The following is a 19,615-nucleotide window of genomic DNA, read 5'->3' on the forward strand; positions in this document are numbered from 1 at the left end:
TACCCTATTTATTGGGTTAAACCGATTTATAACGTAAATTTTAGTTCATTCAGTATGATTTGTTTTTTCTTGGAAGTGAATTGGTTCGGTTTACTAGTATGGTGAATTTTTTATTTTCCTTTTATGAAATAGCATGCATATTTGAAATGGACCCGTGATAAATGATACAAATAATAATTCCCATTTATTTATTCTTTTAACATTTATAAAATATTGAATTTTCACAAATTACAATACTATGATAAAACAATTTCTGAATCAGTTTCTAAAAAAAAAAAAAAAAAAAAAATTCTGAATCAGACGTTCTGTCGTTTTAGTTGAAAACGACAATGAAACTTTTAACGACAAAACGACGTGTCGACTATTTCGAACACCTTCAACTCTTATTATTTTCCCGCCTCAGCAGATCGATAACATTTCACAGTGCCACTTTTTGGCGCTTCCATTTCATTTTCGAACCCTCGGACAGAGAAGAGAGAGAGCTCTACGATCTCGCAAAATCACTGGCTCATTCCACTCCAGTCTCCTCCCGATAGGGTTATACTTCGATTCTTCGTCTTCTTCCTCCGACTCCGGTCGATTTCTGGATTTCACGGTACTCTAATCGGGTCGAAGAAATGTACATAAAGGAGGTATGCTTGGAGGGTTTCAAGTCGTACGCGACGAGGACAGTGGTTCCGGGATTCGACCCATTCTTCAACGCTATCACGGGTCTCAATGGCTCTGGAAAGTCCAACATCCTCGACTCCATCTGCTTCGTATTGGGGATCACCAATTTGCAGCAGGTCCGGGCTTCCAACCTCCAAGAACTTGTTTACAAGCAAGGACAAGCGGGTATTACGAAGGCCACTGTCTCTATTGTTTTCGACAATTCGGATCGGAACCGAAGCCCTCTCGGGTATGAGGACCATTCAGAGATAACAGTCACGCGCCAGGTACCTGCTGCGACCCTTGTTGCTAACTTTTAGGGTTTACATATTTATATGTTTCCAAAAGCTTTAATTGCAAGACCATTTTAGTTTGGAAGTTGGGGTTTTTATAGATACATGGTTCTCTTATATTTATTTCTATATATATATATATAATATATATCTACAGTCAATTGGACTCTGATTTTTTTCCCTTTTCTAACATAATAGAAGTTACCGTAGCTTTGTTAAATGCCAAAAAATGAAGTTGTCTGTTTGTGATTATTTATGTTTTTCAACGCATCATATGGAATTTAGGATGTGTTTTTATCAATAATTGGGTTTTTGGTGTACTGTTTTGATGAGGCTACAAATGAGCTCTACTTAAATCAAATTCAATTAACAATATATTGGAATATTTATGCAGATTGTGGTTGGTGGAAGAAACAAGTATTTAATAAATGGGAAACTTGCTCAGCCTAGTCAGGTTCAGAATCTTTTTCATTCAGTACAGCTTAATGTGAATAACCCACATTTTCTCATTATGCAAGGACGCATTACAAAGGTTTTAAACATGAAGCCCCCTGAGATTTTGTCTATGCTCGAAGAGGCTGCTGGAACTAGAATGTACGAAACGAAGAAAGATGCAGCTTTAAAAACTCTTGAGAAGAAGCAAAGTAAGGTTGATGAGATTAATAGCCTTCTTGATCAGGAAATACTGCCTGCTCTTGAAAAGCTGAGGAAGGAGAGGACACAATACATGCAATGGGCTAATGGTAATGCTGAGTTAGATCGGCTTAAAAGGTTTTGTATTGCTTATGAATATGTTCAAGCAGAGAAGATAAGAGATAGTGCAGTCCATGAGGTTGAGCAAGTGAAGGCCCAGATTGCTGAGATTGATGACAATACAGGAAAGGTGCAGGCAGAAATACAAGAAATGGAAACAAAAGTGGCGGAGTTAACAGCTGAAAAGGAAGCCAGTATGGGTGGTGAAGTAAAAACATTGTCTGACAAAGTAGATGCACTTTCTCAAGATCTTGTGAGAGAAACTTCTGTGCTGAACAGTAAAGAGGATAATCTCAAGACTGAAAATAAAAATGCTGAAAAGGTTATTGGTCTTTGTCAACAATTGACTTGAGTTCTATACATCTTCAGTGCTTATAGACATGCTTATTCTAATAATGTATTTCATAGATATTGTTGTTGTTTTCATAGGTTTTGTCCTGTTTGGTCATTCTATTGTTTAGATTTTGCATCTTGATGTCCTCAGATTGTTAGCAGTATTGAGGATTTGAAGCAATCTGTAGAAGAGAGGGCATCTGCTGTAAGAAGGGCTGATGAAGGAGCAGCTGATTTGAAGAAGAAGGTTGCAGAACTTTCTCAGGGTTTAGAAGAGTATGAAAAGGATTACCAGGTAGATAGTGCTCTAGTGGTGTTTTTTGCACTAAATACCAAGGACATCATTTTTGTGCTAATAATTATTATTTTAACGAAAATGGTTAGGGTGTCGTTGCTGGCAAGAGCAGTGGAGACGAGGAGAAGAGTCTTGGAGATCAGCTCTCTGATGCTAAGGTAGCTGTTGGGAGTGCTGAAACAGAAATGAAGCAGCTCAAAACCAAAATAAGCCATTGTGAAAAGGAATTGAAAGAAAAAACACGCCTACTAATGTCGAAGCGTGAGGAAGCTGTTTCAGTAGAAAATGAACTTAGTAATAGAAAGAAAGATGTGGAGAACGTCAAAACAACATTAGAGTCTCTTCCATATAAGGAGGGTCAGATGGAAGCTTTACAAAAAGTAAGCAATTTATCAAATAATATCATTTTATCCATGTAATTTAAGGGACATCAGTATTTTATCAGTTTGGCTCTCTAGTATATTCATATTTATATACATGTTTGCATATATTCAGTTTGATATGTTTTAAAAATTTATTTTGTTACAGGATCGTGCATCTGAGCTGGAGTGGGTGCAGAAGTTGAAGGATGAGATTCGAAATCTTTCAGCTCAATTAGCTAATGTTCAATTCACTTATCGTGATCCTGCAAGGAATTTTGATAGATCAAAGGTGAAAGGTGTTGTTGCTAAACTTATTAAAGTAAAGGATAGCTCTGCGATGACTGCCTTAGAGGTCAGTCATTTATTTGATCTTATTTAATGTTAAAAAATGATCACATATGAATCTTTGACTCTAATATTGATTAAATATACAGGTAGCGGCTGGTGGAAAGTTGTTTAATGTTGTTGTGGACACAGAAAATACTGGAAAACAACTTCTTCAGAATGGTGACCTTAGAAGAAGAGTAACTATTATACCCTTGAACAAGATACAATCACACACTGTTCCGGATAGAGTTCGAAATGCTGCTGTTAGACTGGTTAGTTTTGCATCAAGCTCTTTGTTCTGCCATGATGGAGTTTGTTTGACTTTTGCTTGACAAGTTTTGTAACAATTTTCTAGGTTGGAAAGGAGAATGCAGAATTGGCGCTTTCCTTGGTTGGGTATGATGAAGAATTGAAGGTATGATTTGATTTGATAATGTTGAGTGACGTCAGATAATATTCTTTAATGGTACTTGGTGAGTTATGAGGTCTAAGCTTTTCTGGACCTGCGGTATATTTTATGCGGCGTTTTGTGCTTTCTGTTGAATTATTAGAATTTAATTATTCATATGCAATTTTAAAAAAATTATATTTCCTAAAGATTTTTCTTAAACTGATTTTTCTTATACAGGGTGCAATGGAATATGTTTTTGGTTCAACATTTGTTTGCAAAAATACTGACGCTGCCAAGGAGGTATATACATCTCTGATACCACGTTCACATGGCAATTGTGGAACAATGCAATTTAAATTGTAGTAGTCCTTTATTTCTTCAACAGGGACGGTGCATTGTCATAAGTGGATTGGTTTGAATGATCTAGTGTTCTTGATCAGTGTATTATCATTTTTACTTCAAATATGCAATTAATGAATGATACTTGGTACAAAGTCCAACTAGACAAAATTATCTTCTGAGTTCTGATTTGATTTATCTAATAAATTTTTGTAGGTTGCTTTTAGCAGGGAAATTCGCACCCCAAGTGTCACTCTTGAAGGTGATATATTCAACCCTAGTGGTCTTTTGACTGGGGGAAGCCGCAGGTAAGTAACAAGTGCCATTCAAGTTCAGTTTGCAGAATATATATACATATATGTGTGTGTATGCATATGTATATCTTGCCATGCTTCTATGTAGTCCCTTTTAATACAATGAAGCATCACAGGGGTGGTGGTGATTTGTTACGACAACTCCACGATCTAGCCGAAGCCGAGATAAAGCTCTCTGTACATCAAAAACGGCTGGCTGAAATTGAAGCAGGGGTAACTATTTCGTACCTCGTTTCTTAAATGAAAGTGATACATAGGATACTCAAGATTATAATGTACTCTTGTTTATATCAATCAGGTGGTGACATTTTCTTGTCTTGACTTCTCGTGAACTGTGAAAACTTTTATGAGCTGTGTAACATGTTTTTGAAATGATCATCGACTATAGCTTTGTGGTTGGTTAAGAATAAAGATTTTAAATTTTTTCTCATTTTGTATACCTAATTTAAGGGTTTGGGATTGTCTCTTTTCATTTTCTTTTTCCTTTTGATTATTTTTTTCCCTCATTGTATTCTGGGGCTACAAGCACTTGCTTCATGAAATCATTGAGTAATTTTGGGGAGGCATGCATTTCCTTATTGTGCTTAATGATTTTTTTTCCTTGAAGAAATCCATTTATGTAAACTTTGACTCAGACTACTCACAACACACTTAGTAAACCACTTGAGGTGTTCTCATATGGCGTGCTTAATGATAATATTGGTCAATTTGTGTTATATTTTTATTGTGATCAATATTATTCTTAATCGTTTAAGCTGAATATCAGAATGGAGATACTTTAGTGCAACACAATTTTAACAAGACTAGAATATGACAGTATGTTTAGAAAGTGCTTTCCCTCTTTTGTTACAAGTTATAAGTAGTGCTTTTGTCAATTTATATACAAATATATATATATATTTATATATTTTAGGTCCTCCCTCTCTATCAGATTGCATGAATGTTAAGTGTATCTTATATAACGGTCTATTTTTACATTTACTTTTTTAAATTGCAGATCACTGAGCTTCTGCCTCTTCAGAAGAAGTTCATGGACCTCAAATCACAGTTAGAGCTTAAATTGTATGACCTTTCATTATTCCAAGGCAGGGCTGAGCAAAATGAGCATCATAAGGTTTTTCACCACCTTGTATTTATTTACCAAGACACATTATTTGGACATAATCTCAATTTTTTTGCTCTTTGGTTCTGGCATGTGCCACCTAGCTTGGTGAATTAGTAAAGAAGATGGAGCAGGAGCTTGAAGAGGCAAAATCTTCTGCCAAAGAAAAGCAACTTTTGTATGAAAATTGTGTAACTAAAGTCTCAGTGCTTCAGAAATCAATCAAAGAACATGATAACAACCGTGAGGGTAGACTCAAAGATTTGGAGAAAAGAATCAAAATGACAAAATCCCAAATGCAGTCAGCTACAAAGGATCTTAAGGTAGGTGTTAGTTTTTCCATGCTATAAAATAGCATTTGGGATGAGATTCTCTTGGAGGTCATATGCTTTGCAATTTCACGACGTTACTGTTGAGCTCATTCCTCCTTGTTTTATTACCAATTATGGTGTACTTTTAGTGTTTCTTTAAATTGAAAACATAAAAATACTTTGAATGATCACATAGTCTCAGAGTTTCTGGGAGGTCAATATTATTAGGAATTCCTAATATCTAGATGCTATGAAATGACAACTTGACATTATTCTTTGTATGTTATGACATGAATTATGTGATTCATCACTAGCATTTCATGGTCAAGTGTTCATCCTAGCTCCTTGATATGTTATGACTTGATTGTACATGGCCAGGGACATGAGAATGAAAAGGAAAAACTTATTATGGAAATGGAAGCAGTTGTGGAGGAACGTGCAACTTTGGAGTCTCAACTGTCTTCTTTGAGAGCACAAGTTGACAATCTCAGATCAGAAGCAGAAGAACAGAGAGAGAAGGTATAGACTTTGGTTTATCAGGTCATTTGTGTGATTGAATTCATAATGCATGCTTATGTTTTGCAGGTCAATTCCACTAGGAACATTCTTGCCAAGGCACAAAAAGAGCTTGATTTGGCTCGCAAAAAGATGAAGGAATGTGATTCACAAATCAGTAGCATTATTAAAGAGCAGCAGAAACTTCAACATAAACTTAGCGAAACAAGTCTTGAAAAGAAGAAAATGGAAAATGAGGTAACCTGTTACGTCTTATAAGTTGTCATTGCTTTCATTATTCTAGGTAATTGCTAATTAATTTATTTTGAAACTTGTCTTAGGTAAAGCGAATGGAGATGGAACAAAAAGATTGCTCTACAAAGGTGGACAAATTGATTGAAAAGCATGCGTGGATTGCTTCTGAGAAGCAGTTATTTGGAAAAAATGGGACTGATTATGATTTTGCATCTCGTGATCCTTATAAAGCAAGGGAGGAACTTGATAAACTTCAGGCTGAACAATCAGGGTTTGTCTATGTGAAGCTTTTCTCTCTCTTCTTTCCCTCATGTGAACCTGATGTTTAGATTGAGATCTCGTACTCAACTCCATATGGATACTGTTAATACTGTCTTTAATGATGCCAAGAGGTGACTTTCTTCCTTGTGTAGGCTTGAGAAAAGGATCAACAAAAAAGTAATGGCAATGTTTGAGAAAGCAGAAGATGAGTACAATGACTTAATGTCTAAGAAAAACATTATTGAGGTTGGTGGTTTGATCTTTCTAGTAACTGTTATACCTCAATTTCGCTTTACTTACCTAAGCTTCTCTTTCCTAGAATGACAAATCTAAAATAAAGAAGGTGATTGAAGAACTAGACGAGAAAAAGAAGGAAACACTGAAAGTTACCTGGGTCAAAGTTAACACGTGAGAATAGTTTCAATAATAATTTGATCTCTAAATATATAATTCACTTCTGATGAGTTATTTTGCTCTTCTGTTTCCCTTGTTTATCACTCATACTTTTTAACATTCAATTCAGTGACTTTGGATCTATTTTCTCTACCCTTTTGCCTGGCACCATGGCAAAGCTAGAGCCTCCTGAGGGTGGCACATTTCTCGATGGCCTTGAGGTTCGTGTAGCATTTGGTGGAGTCTGGAAACAGTCCTTGTCAGAGTTGAGTGGAGGTCAAAGATCCCTGCTTGCCCTCTCTCTAATATTAGCATTGCTTCTTTTCAAACCAGCTCCACTTTATATTTTGGATGAGGTATGACTAACTTTTTCTTCACAATTTATTATCTGTTGTGATAAAGTTGTTACTATGGCAGAGTAGAGAATTTTTTTTAAGAACACTACTTTAGTTTAGCTTGCTTATATACAAGTTTATCTCAAAAAATTGTTTTGGGTGTGCACATCACTAGTCTTCCGATTTTGTCAGGTTGATGCAGCCCTTGATCTAAGCCACACACAGAACATAGGGAGAATGATCAAAGCCCATTTCCCACACTCTCAGGTTTGCAGGCTACTCTCATCTGGATATGCGCTGTTGTTATTCGCCCTCAGTTTTCTTAGTTACTCAACATCAATTTGATGTTCAATTTAGCTGTGGGATTAAGTTTCCGATCAAAAATTTTATCTCGAAAAAAGGATTTAACCCTCTTCCTCAATGAAAAATTCTAGGAAAAATATACATTCTCGTGACTTGTATCCAAGAGTCGATTACAAATTGAAAAACATTAAATTGAGCTCAATCTGTTAACTTTCTTTAACATTTGCTAGTCTAGGCCTAAACATCATTCATATTATTGAATCTGTTGCATTAAAAACTCGCAGGCTAAACAAACTGAAGCATAGATGGCAAACTGCATATAACTATTATTTGAGGCTTATGTATGCCATGCCTAATAATAATAGAATGATTCGTTAGTTTTACTAATTTTATTTTTTACAAAACAAAAAATGCAGTTCATCGTAGTTTCATTGAAAGAAGGCATGTTCAATAATGCCAATGTTCTCTTTCGGACAAAATTTGTGGATGGTGTGTCTACTGTTCAAAGGACTGCTGTTTCAGCGAAGCAGAACAAGTGAGTGTTGTTTCACGGGTTCAATTGTAAATCTTTGGAATAGCCTTTTTTTTATACTTCTTGATGTAATTTAATTGTTAGATTATTAGTAAGAGGAGATGGTATATATTTACGTTGGATTGACTTATTTATTATATTGTGACTGATGTGCGATTAATTATCTAATAAATATAAATTGAATACCGACTTAATGAAATATATGTAAATTTAATTAACATTGAAACAGTATAATTTCTTTTTGAAATAGCTTTTCTCAAAATGAAAAAAAATGAAGTACACACTATAACTCTTTTATTAAAAAAATTGAATTGGCACATCAATTATGTAATATCGCTAAAAAAAAGGTTATGTTTCAGGTAAATACTAATTTGGTATAAAAATAAAATAATATTAAAGTATCCTCTGGTTCATGTGTATTTAGATTTTTGGACTAGTACCAAAGAAAAGGGAATACAAAATCAATATCATCGACTCTTTAGCATTCCATGTCCCGATTGAAGGCTGGCTCTCTGATTAATGATTCCATTAAACATGTAGTCACTGCTTAGCATGGTTGCATGGCCCATGGGGAAGCTAATTTATTCAATTCAACAGAGAAGAATTTGTATTCTCAAATTTCCTTGAAACAAATTATTTGATTACTAATCAACCAGCTTATAGCAAGTACATGGGATACTAATGATGGAATTGGAGATTTCAAACACAACCTCTTAAGCATATTACATTTTTTTAAATGGCTGGCACAACCATCACGATAAGAATCATCATAATAAATTATTTTTCAAGTACGCATGATTTTGTCTGGTTGGGACAATATCAGCACAATCCTAATAAAACCAGGCCAAGGTAGTTGGAGTGCTAACTTGAGGCAAACATAGCTGATGATTGGGCGACTTCAAGAGCATAAGCAATAGTTATTCAGCTCGAGAAACCTGGAAAATATATACTCAATGATATAAGTAAAGCCCCCGCAAGAATTCCACAATGTCAGATAATATTCTTCTCCATTCAAGTTTCTCTAAAGTATCAAGTTTCCATGTCATCATATCCTCTGCGAGTCATTATTGGTTTACACTTCCCCACTTGCTTAAACCTCTTTCCAATCCCATCTTTTATCCTACCATGAAAGCTATCATCAAGAGAATTGGCTTCTCCTGCTGACATAAGTGCATCACTTACTAATTTATAAGTATATTCTCTCGGAACCGAGCCACCATCAACCAACTCAACCAGAAAATCCCGGGCTTCCAATACCCTCCCTGCTTCACAGAGAGCATGAATAATCGGTGTGTAAGAACTCGAAGAGGGTATTCCATGATTCATAGTCTGCATTCTCCTCAACATATTGACAGCATTATCAATCTCATTAACTGCACTATGGTACCTAATAAATGAATTATATGTAATCCGGTTAGGGGTAATACCCCTTTGGCTCATGTCTTCAAACAACTCTAAAGCTCTCCCAATTCGGCAAGTTTTGCAACAACCATTGATTATTGCATTATAGGTGACAACATCAGGAACAAAGCCCTTGAAGAGCATGATGCGAAACAAATGGTTAGCCTCCCACAACCTCCTCCTAATAGCCTTTTTGGACCCAGTCTGCAAGCTATATCTGCAATAAGAACTAATCAATATTGTATAAGTAAAAGTATCTGGTGGACATCTAAAGCCCGGCAACCCCATTTGCTCCAACAAAGCCCTGGCTTTCTTGAAATTCCCTACTCTACAAAGAGCATAAATAATGGTATTATGAGCATAAACATCCGGCTTACAATGAAACTGCTTCATCCTATAGAAAGCAGCTAATGCTTCATTGACCAACCCTTCTTCTCCGAGAACTTTTATCAAACAGGTAACGGTCGTTGTAGTAACAATCTCCCCACTCCCTCTGCTTGACATATCCCTGAGAAAATCCCAAAGAGCTTTCAATCTATTACCTTTAGCCAAAACGAGAGCCATTTCCCGGCAAGTTTTCTCGTCATGGGAAAATCCAAAATGGGCCTCAACCCAGTAATAGAATTCCATTGCTTTGTCCAATCCCAACTGGACCTTGTTGAGGTCTCTGTAAGCAGCTGGCCCAAGGACAAGCACCCCATTACCGAACCTATCAAGTTCTTCTTTTAGGTTGCGCTGTTTCAAAGGAGAGCGGTGCCTGAAACCTTTTTGGGTACCAATGGAACGAGGAGACCGGAAGAAGAATCTGGGCACGGACCTTAACACCTCAGAAACCGCTTCGGAGCTCCAGCAGTGAGAGGTGGTGGCTGAGGCGGCTAGATGGGTGTCGAATTCCCGGTTTTGAACCATGGCGGCTAGGACTTGGTTTACGATGGGGGTGTAATCGCGGTAAAGAGTTTTTGAAAGAATCATCTTTCGTTTCTTTCTTCGATTTTTCTTAGTTGTTAATAGCTAGGGGTGACAGTGGGTTAGGACATAAGTAGCTGAAACTGAAACGAAGTAGACCAAATCACTCTTGTCCATGGAGATATGTAAGTTTCAATTCGTAATTCCATGCAGAGAAATGAAATGCAATTGGGGAACTACACTACACCAAATATGCTTGACAATAGATTTTTTTTTTTTTGGGAAGGGAATGCTTGACAATTGATAATAAGTACAGATAATTTTTTTTTGGTCATGATTGACTTTATTTTTTTAACAAATGATTATCTTTATTATTAATCAAAATAGACAGTAAGGATTCAAGATAGAAAGTAAGGTGTAGGATATGTGTTTGTCCTAATAACTATTTAAATTTTACAGTTTGAAAAATTATTTTTTGAATGGTTCAAATAATTAACTGAACTCGATTTTGGTTAAAGTTTTTTTGAACTAAAAATATAAATAATTCACTTAACTAACATTCAGAACAAAAATAAAACCACTATGTTTAACAACAGTATTGCTATATTCAATTTTGTTTTCATCAAAATTAGGTTTAGGATTGTAGTTTACATATGGTAATAATTAAACATAGTAGATTTTGATAAACTACAATATTGTTCAAAGCCAAAAGCAAATAAAAGTGAATCATAAAAAAGCTGCCCCGAAAGAAAACAAATGCTTCAATTTGTAAGGTCGATAAGATACTTGCACCACAATACAAAAAAAGATAAGAAACTACTAATGAAATAAAGTTAATAATTCTTTTAGAAAATAGAGTATCCAACCAAAGGATCTTTCTTTAGTTTAGTCCTGAGTAAATTTAGTTAGGAACTGAATTTATTACTATTAAGAGAAAAATTAGAACAAAGTACAAATAAGGGGAGGAATTTCATCAAACCAGCAAAACTCGTTGTCTAGCCCAAGAATATACTTAGCCAATTCATAAGTTGTAGTTTTAAAGTGACGACCAACAAGAGAAAGAGATGGCCTCATAAAGATAGGCAATATAACTCTAATATCAGCAAAGATAAAACAAAGTTCATTATTATAGTTTGTGTTATTGTTCAAAGCCAAAACAAGAGAAAGAGAATTAGAAGAAACTGCAACAAGTGAAAGACCAAGTCTTTGAGCCCAGTCAGTCTTACTAGTAATGCTAATGCTTTAAATTGAATTGCTGATAAGGTCCTTGCATACAAAACTATCCAATATTAAAATAGATAACACAAAGGAAGTAGTTAAATTAAAATAATAACATAAAAATAAAAGAGAAAACAATCCCAACCGAAGGGAATTCCTACAATTAGTAGTTTTAAACTAAATTATTTCTTATAAAAGATTCAAGGATATAACTATCTTTAGGATATAGTCCAAACCAATTGAAAAGATTTAAAAGAACACAAAAATACCTTTCAAAGGTTTTGACAGGATTGTCAATACTTTTTGATCTAAGGAAAAAATAATTGTTCCAAAACCTATCATGTTTGTATGATTTGAGATCACAACATCAACAAACAAAGTAAGGAGATGATACCCCATATCCTCTCCTCTTTGATTTGGAGTTCTTTGATGTAAACAGTTTGTTCGATTAGAATTTGTGCACTTTTAATTGTCTCATAATATTGTATTACCCACTGAATCATTTGGTGTGGCTGTCTTACTAGTTGTCCATGTATTCTTTTATTCCTTTCAAACCATATAGCCCAAGCTACAATCAACATTTTCTAAAATAATTCTTTTTCCAGGATTTCCAAAGCATAAAGTAGGGCACCAAAAAACTGCATATGGATTAGAATCAACCCTAAAACTACAAATTGGACAAACACTATGACTTGTAATATTTCAACTATGTAGGCTCTTTAGAGTCGAAAATTTTTCGTGAAAACCTCTCCATGCAATATTCAAATGGAGTTAAAGGTATGGATAAAATATGTTGAACATTCAGGGTAATGAAAATTTGTTGAACTAGTGTGATGTTTCATTTCCCTTGTGTTTCCAAAAGGTCAGAAACTCTTAGAGGGTCAGATATGTTAGTTAAACTAGGGAGGAATGACAAAGGTCTTGGTATCCAAGGATCATGAAAAGCTGAAGTATCTCTCCTATACCTATTCCCCTTCTTAAACCTTTATCTAGGAAATCCCTTCCCCATAAGATACTTCGCCATGTCAATGAAGGATAATTGTTTTCTCTAGCCTCAAAAATACTTGTATGTTGGTAGTATCTTACTTTAAACACTTGAGCCATAAGAGATGAGGGAATTAATAGAATCCAAGCCTTTTTTGCCAGTATTGCCTGATTATATTGAATGAAGCCTCTAAAGCCTATACCTCCATCAATTTTTTGGTCTACACATCTTATGCCGGACCCGCCAATGGATTTTCTTTTTCCTATTTGTGGATCCCCACCAATATCGAGCTTGCAAGCCTTCAATTTCTTAACGCAAACCTTCTAGAATTCGAAAGCATGACATAAATATATGTTGGCATAGCTTGGATTACCACTTTGAGTAAAAAAAAAATTACCGGCAAGAGGAATGTGCTTAAATTAAACATACCCAAACTTTTTCATTGATTAATGTTGAAAAGTAAACATTTATATAATCTTGAAACTATCTTTACCTGCTTGAGAAAAAAACTTAGATTTTAGTGTATGTAAACACATCCATATTTTATCTTTAATTGGGTTGTACGAAGCTCTCTTCGTCCTACCTCCTATCATAGGTGGACCCAAATAAGTCTCTATGGCTTATGTCCTTTGCATGTTAAGGGAGGACATATAGAGATTTCTAATCTCCTCTGAGATATTTGGAGAAAAGTATACTAGGGACTTATTATAATTGATTGTCTGTTAAAACGATAAATACCTTTTATAAAGACTCATTGCGAAGTTGAAATAATATTTTGATATCATTTTGTAGACGTAGTAATTTAAATTAGATATCATTTAGGAGCTAAAGCTCATAAAGGAATAGAGATTTAACCTATCCTGGACATCCTGAATAAAGAAAAAAAAATATTCTGAATAACTTGTAAAGATCTTTTAGATGCGTAAACAATGATGAGACTATCATCCACAAAAAAAAAAAAAAAAGATGAGTAATGGATGGAACATTATTAACAATTCTTAATCCCATAATATCTTGCCTTCTTTCTGCTTGTCTAATCAAAGCTGAAAAGCCTTTTGCACATACCAAAAAAACAGATAGGGTGAAAGAGGATCCCCTTGTCTCAATCCTCTAGATGGAATTACTTCACCAAATGCTGAACCATTAATCGAAAATGAATATCGAACTGAAGTAACACATTTCATTAACTTTTTAACCCATTGAATTCTGAATCCCAACTTAAGTAACATTATCTCAACAAATTTCCATTCAACCCGATCATAAGCCTTGCTCATGTCCAACTTCATTGCATAACATTTTCTCCTTGTCTTTTTAAGTTTTAGATTGTAGAGACACTCATAGGCAATAATTGCATTGTCCGTGATAAGTATTTTTGGAACAAAAGCACTTTGGGTAATACTTATAATAAATGTGAGAAAATGTTTCAATCTATTGATTAAGATCTTTGAGATAAATATATAGACGACATTACATAGAATGATTGGTCAAAATTCACTTATAGAGACATGCTCTTTCACTTTTTGGATCAGGGTGGCAATGGTGGAATTAATGATCGACCAATCCTCATTTTCATTCAAACAGTCCATAATTATTTTTGATACCAACATACCTACAATATCTCAATGTTCTTTGTAGAATAAAACCCTCATACCATCTGGGTCTGGACTTTTGTCAGCAGACATAGAAAGAACTGCTTTTGTAATTTCTTTCAAAGAAAAAGGCTTTTCCAACGTCATATTCATTTCCTCAGTAACTTGTGGTTCAACCCCCAACAATAATTCATCAATATGTGTTTTTTGAGGGAGATGAAGAGGTGAATAAAGAATTATAGAATTTTAAAATAATTTCACTTATGAAGAGATAAATATATAGATGACATTTCCTCAGGCTAATAATTTTTTTTTGGGACTCATTTGTATAGATGGCTGGAGACATAATATACATATATGGAATCCAAGACTTCTTCTTTGAAGATTGAATAATTGTTCCCTTAAGGGTTAATTCTGAAACTAAGGAGTTTGAGGCCTCTAATTTATAAAAGGTTTATAAATTAATTATTCGCTGGTGAATTAATGGTACTTAAGGATAAAGAGGAAATTAGAGGGGTAAAATGGTAATTTAACCTAGCTCTAATTATGAACCAATTATTGGAGGATTGAATTGTATGAAGTGATTAAATCAATGAACACTTAATAAAGTACTCATTAAATATAAGTCTATAATTACAAGAGGGCAATCCTATATTTTTAGTGTAATAATATTAGGATTAATAAATAATATTATTATATTAAAGAATTTAATTAATAATCTAAATTTATTGGAGCTTGGAATTATAGGTCTATAGGTCCCCAAATCTGCTCTATAAACATTGTATAGGGTAAGAGTAGCAATAGAACAAATATGAATATATTTGTCAAGAAAATTAGTTTCCCAGAAAATAATTAGTTTTGAATTAATTATGTCATCTTATTTTAAATTAGTTTGAGAAATTAATTTAATATTTAAATTTTAGAATTTTAAATTAAGATATTTGATTTTGAATTAATTAGATATTTTATCTAGGTTGTAAGATTGATTTTGAATCAATTTAAATTCAATTAATATATTTTAAATATAGTAATAGACAAGGTCTATTTAATTGAATAACATAAATTGAAAAAATATGTCTTGTAACTGTACAAGAATTACACGCCAGTCACTGTCCCTGGACTGTGATTGGAGCAGACCCAGTGCCAGGGGCACTGTGGTAATTTTTTCTGTCTTATTATATTATAAATTAAAATTGTTTTAATTAATAAAACCCTATATGACTAATATAAATATATATTATAATATTTCTCTCAAAACAGAGACAGATCGTGATATTCAGTCTGACTGAAAGAGTGAGTTTTCTCAGGGAGAAAAATAAAGAGAGAAAAAATTGTTTCAACCCTTCTCTTTACCCAAACTCCATTGATCTCATGGGTTGAGAATATCAATGGAGTCCTAGATTGTCCTATTGAATCTCTACATTCCTACACACATCCTATTGTGTTGAGATTATGATCTGGAAGACTTTGCTGTGAGTCTTGCGTGCTTGGATATGATGATCGTTTATTATACGAGAAGATAACAATGACACTTAATAGGCTTCAAGAGGTAAATATTCTTATGTTAGATTAATATATATATGTATAAATCATATGATTATTTATATAAATTTGTTTTATATACACTCTTTTTGAAATCTACTGGGTCATAAATCGCATTCCGTTGCGCACTCAGATAATATGTTTCCAACACAAAGTTCATCATCAATTCAATTGACTACAGTGGATGTAGGTTTCATTAATGGCCGAACTAGTATAAAATATTTATCTCTTACATTTATTTCTCTGTGTTTGGTTTATTATTCCTAACAAATATTCCACTTAGGATTTTACACGCAAAACAACTTTTTATTTATTACCCCGTGTAGTTGACGAAAAAATCACTCAACAACTATGTATCCAATCAGGCAATAATTTGGCCCCTTAAAACCCATCTTTGATTCCACCATTAACTAATAGCATTTTATTCCATCTCGCTTAATGATATTGATCAAAGTATCATCCTGATACACTCCAGTTATTTATTCAATACTAAAAGAAGCGATTTCTAATCTATATAGAGCAACTACTGGTACTTAGAATTTCACTTCGTACACGTATTCTAATTTGTATAATAAATTAAAATATAAAATTACTTTTAATTTTAATATTTTCATTTAAAATACGATACAAATACTGCTATATTTCTATCTCTGGAGTGATGAGATGTTGCTGCATGGTTACACAACTAGTATATATATAAATATAAATATAAGAGAATTTTATAGTAGGGGCGCCACTTTTGCCTCTACTGGTAGGGACGTCTCTATTTTTTGGCACATGGAGAAATTATAATTTTTTTTATATGATGTTGTACATTGTAGCTATAACAAGTATCCCTATAGTTTTTGTAAATTTTTTAATAATTTACGGTGCCGAAAATAAAGTTTAAAGTACTCAGTTGCATGATGTGGTGTAAATCCTACACCCTTCAAGAACAACAGACAAAAAAGAGTAATGCAAGAAAACTAGGAATCGAAACTATGACAGAAACTTAAACAAAATAACACCAAAACATTACTTGGTTCAACTCAACTAAGAGCCTACATCCAAGGTAGAACAACCCCAATCAATGGCTAATGGCTTTATTTATTCTTGATTCTCAACTACAAAAATGGTGTTACATAAGGGGAGACTTGCTTCACATACAAAATCTCTCAAGCACTATGCTCTCAAACACAAACAGAAAAACCAACTTTGAATTCTTCTATTCTTCTAGATAGTCCCCTAAGTGATAGTAGTCACTTAAGTGGCTTGAACCAATCATCACAAATCCACCTAAGTTTGGTCACTTATGTGTTTAAGGAATAAGGTATGTTCTAACATGAGCCATTAAGGCTCTTCAGTATTATCAACATTCAACAAGTTTAGGTAGTGCCTAAACTTTTGAAAAGTGACACTCTTTGCCAACATATCAACAAGAATGTTTTCTGTGCTGATCTTCTTGGCTTGAACCTCCTTTTTAAGTCACAATATCTCTAATAAAGTGATACTTTATGTCTATATGCTTAGATCTTTCATGTAGCATGAGATTCTTAATCAAATGTAGAGCACTATGATTATCACAGTAAACAGTAATATCACTTGAGTTTAAGCTAAGTTCTTGAGTCAAACCTCTGAGCCAAATTGCCTTTTCAAATGCTTTTGTTGTTGCCATATATTAAGCTTTTGTGGTTGATAATGCAACCACGTTTTGAAGATTTGATTTCCAGCTTACACTTCCACCAAGTACTATAAAAACAAAACCTATCAAGGACCTTCTTGTGTCAACATTGGCTGCATAATCACTGTCAACATAGACAACTACTTCTTCTTGCTGTTCTATTTTCCTACCATAAACTAATCCCAGATTTGTGGTACCCTTTATGTATCTCAAAATCCATTTTAGAGTTGTCCAATGAACTTCTCTAGGATCAGTCATGAACCTACTAACCACACTCAATGCATGTGCTATGTTTGGTTGAGTGCATACCATAGCATACATTAGGCTGCCCACTACATTAGTATAGGGAACCTTTTCCATGTACCTTATTTCTTCTTCAATTTGAGGAGACTGAGATTGGGACAATTTGAAATGAGGTACTAAAGGTGTACAGACTATCTTTGCCTTATCCATGCTGAATTTTTCTAATACCTTCTCATGGTAATTTCTCTGTGATAGTTTAATGATCCTTGGTTCACCTCGGTCTATTTCTATGCCAAGAATCTTTTAAGCCTTCCCAAGATCCTTCATATCAAACTCACTGCTTAGCTGAAATTTTAGTATAACAATTTCTCTTTTGCATTTACCAATTATGAGAATATCATCAATATGACAGTAAGTATTTATTTTTATCAAAGTAAACACATGGATCATATTTACTTTTAATAAAACCAACCTTACTGATGTACTTTTCAAACTAGATATTCCATTGCTGTAGTGCTTGTTTGAGCCCATATAATGATTTCTTCAATAGACACACTTGATTCAAATCGCCATTATCAAAACCTTCATTTTGCTTCATAAAAATTTCTTAAACTAGTGTACCATGTAAAAATGTAGTTCTTACATTCATTTGGTCCAGCTCAAGGTTATCTCTAGCTGTTTTGGCCATCATTACTCGGATTAAGGTTTGTTTCATTACTAGTGAAAAGATATTCGTGGAGTCAACCCTTTCTTTCTGTGTAAACCCTTTGGCCACAATCTTTTAAACTCCAAGAATGCCTTCTTTCAGTTTGAAAATCTATTTACATCCTATTAGCTTTTTATTTTTTGGTTTGTCTACTAAAACCCAAGTGTTGTTCTTCCTCAAGGATATCATTTCTTCCTGCGTTTCTTGGATCCAAAAATGACTTTCTATGCTGTTGATTGCATCTTGATAGGAAGTGGGGTCTGAGCTTATTTCTTCTTTTGCTACTGATAAAGCATAGGCAATGAAATTTGCATAGCCGAGTCTTTCAGGAGATTTTAATTTTCTTTTTTCTCTAATTCTGGCCAGTTGATAACTTCTCAAATCAATAGTGTCAACTTCTTCTTTGAGCTGCTTCTTCTTGTCTCAAATTTTTCTGATCAAGTTGATTTTTATCAACATTATCCACCTCAATCTGCATATGGTTTTGAACTGAGCTGGTGCTAACTTCTTTGTTACTCTTCATTGGCTTTTCATCTTCTCTGAAAGTGGCATCTTTGCTTATAATGCATATTTTAAAACCTGTTTCCCCTTAACTCCATACCCAATAAACATGCATTTAATCACTCTTGGTTCCAACTTATCTTGCCGGATATGAGCATAAGTTGTGCAACCAAACACTTTCAAGTGTTCATAGGATGGCTTCTTGCCTGTCCAAACTTCCTGGCTGTTTAAAAATTCAAAGCTATTGAGGGACACCTATTGTAATGCCCTACTACCCAGGGACCGTTACGGTGTGCATTTTAAACAGTGCTAAACTCGCTAATCGAGTCATTTGGCCATAATCGTGTAACTAAGTATGATTAGTAGTTTAGGGTTAAAATTTTTGGTTAAGATACAAAGTTTCACTAAAACGTTTACTGTATACATTGGGATCCCAAAAATATAAGTTAAAGGTTAATTACAACAAAATATTTACAACCAGCCGACCTAAGCGACAAAATAGGGTTAAACCCTAGTTCTTCTTTCAACCCTCGGCCGTGGCAGTCGAGCAGCCGCATATGTACACATCACCACCTAAGCTCTCCAACTCAAGGATGGTCCATCTTTATTTTGTTGATCCCAAAATGGGGTGTTTTAATATTTAAACTCACAAGTGCACGATTCGTTTCGGAATATAATGTTCATGTAAGTACGAGGTCGAACCCATGGGAGTTGACTAACATCAAAAGAAACTATTTCAAACAAAGCAAGAATATTCTAACCTAGTTCCAAATATTTGATGAGAATTTGTTTTAGAAAAATAAAAGACAAGTAATAAAGGTT

At 34.2% G+C, this 19,615-nt stretch overlaps 2 protein-coding genes across 2 annotated transcripts; one reads left to right on the top strand and one right to left on the bottom strand.

The window, feature by feature from the left end:
* The first annotated feature begins 412 nt into the window (after positions 1–412).
* LOC133798032 (structural maintenance of chromosomes protein 2-1-like) lies at positions 413–8,157 on the top strand. Its single transcript, XM_062236204.1, has 20 exons — positions 413–935; positions 1,336–2,016; positions 2,179–2,322; positions 2,412–2,702; positions 2,851–3,036; positions 3,119–3,283; positions 3,367–3,426; positions 3,640–3,702; positions 3,958–4,049; positions 4,172–4,268; positions 5,053–5,169; positions 5,262–5,480; positions 5,847–5,987; positions 6,054–6,221; positions 6,305–6,489; positions 6,632–6,725; positions 6,799–6,887; positions 7,003–7,228; positions 7,400–7,474; positions 7,927–8,157. Exons 1-20 carry the CDS (start codon positions 618–620, stop codon positions 8,047–8,049), a joined length of 3,534 nt encoding a protein of 1,177 aa, XP_062092188.1. The 5' UTR covers positions 413–617; the 3' UTR covers positions 8,050–8,157.
* Positions 8,158–8,646: 489 nt separating this feature from the next.
* Positions 8,647–10,661, bottom strand: LOC133798033 (pentatricopeptide repeat-containing protein At1g77405). The gene has a single exon (XM_062236205.1). It carries the CDS (start codon positions 10,413–10,415, stop codon positions 9,072–9,074), a length of 1,344 nt encoding a protein of 447 aa, XP_062092189.1. The 5' UTR covers positions 10,416–10,661; the 3' UTR covers positions 8,647–9,071.
* Positions 10,662–19,615: the final 8,954 nt, after the last annotated feature.

This window comes from Humulus lupulus, chromosome 8 (genome assembly GCF_963169125.1).
Source record: "Humulus lupulus chromosome 8, drHumLupu1.1, whole genome shotgun sequence".
Classification (NCBI taxonomy): Eukaryota; Viridiplantae; Streptophyta; class Magnoliopsida; order Rosales; family Cannabaceae; genus Humulus; species Humulus lupulus.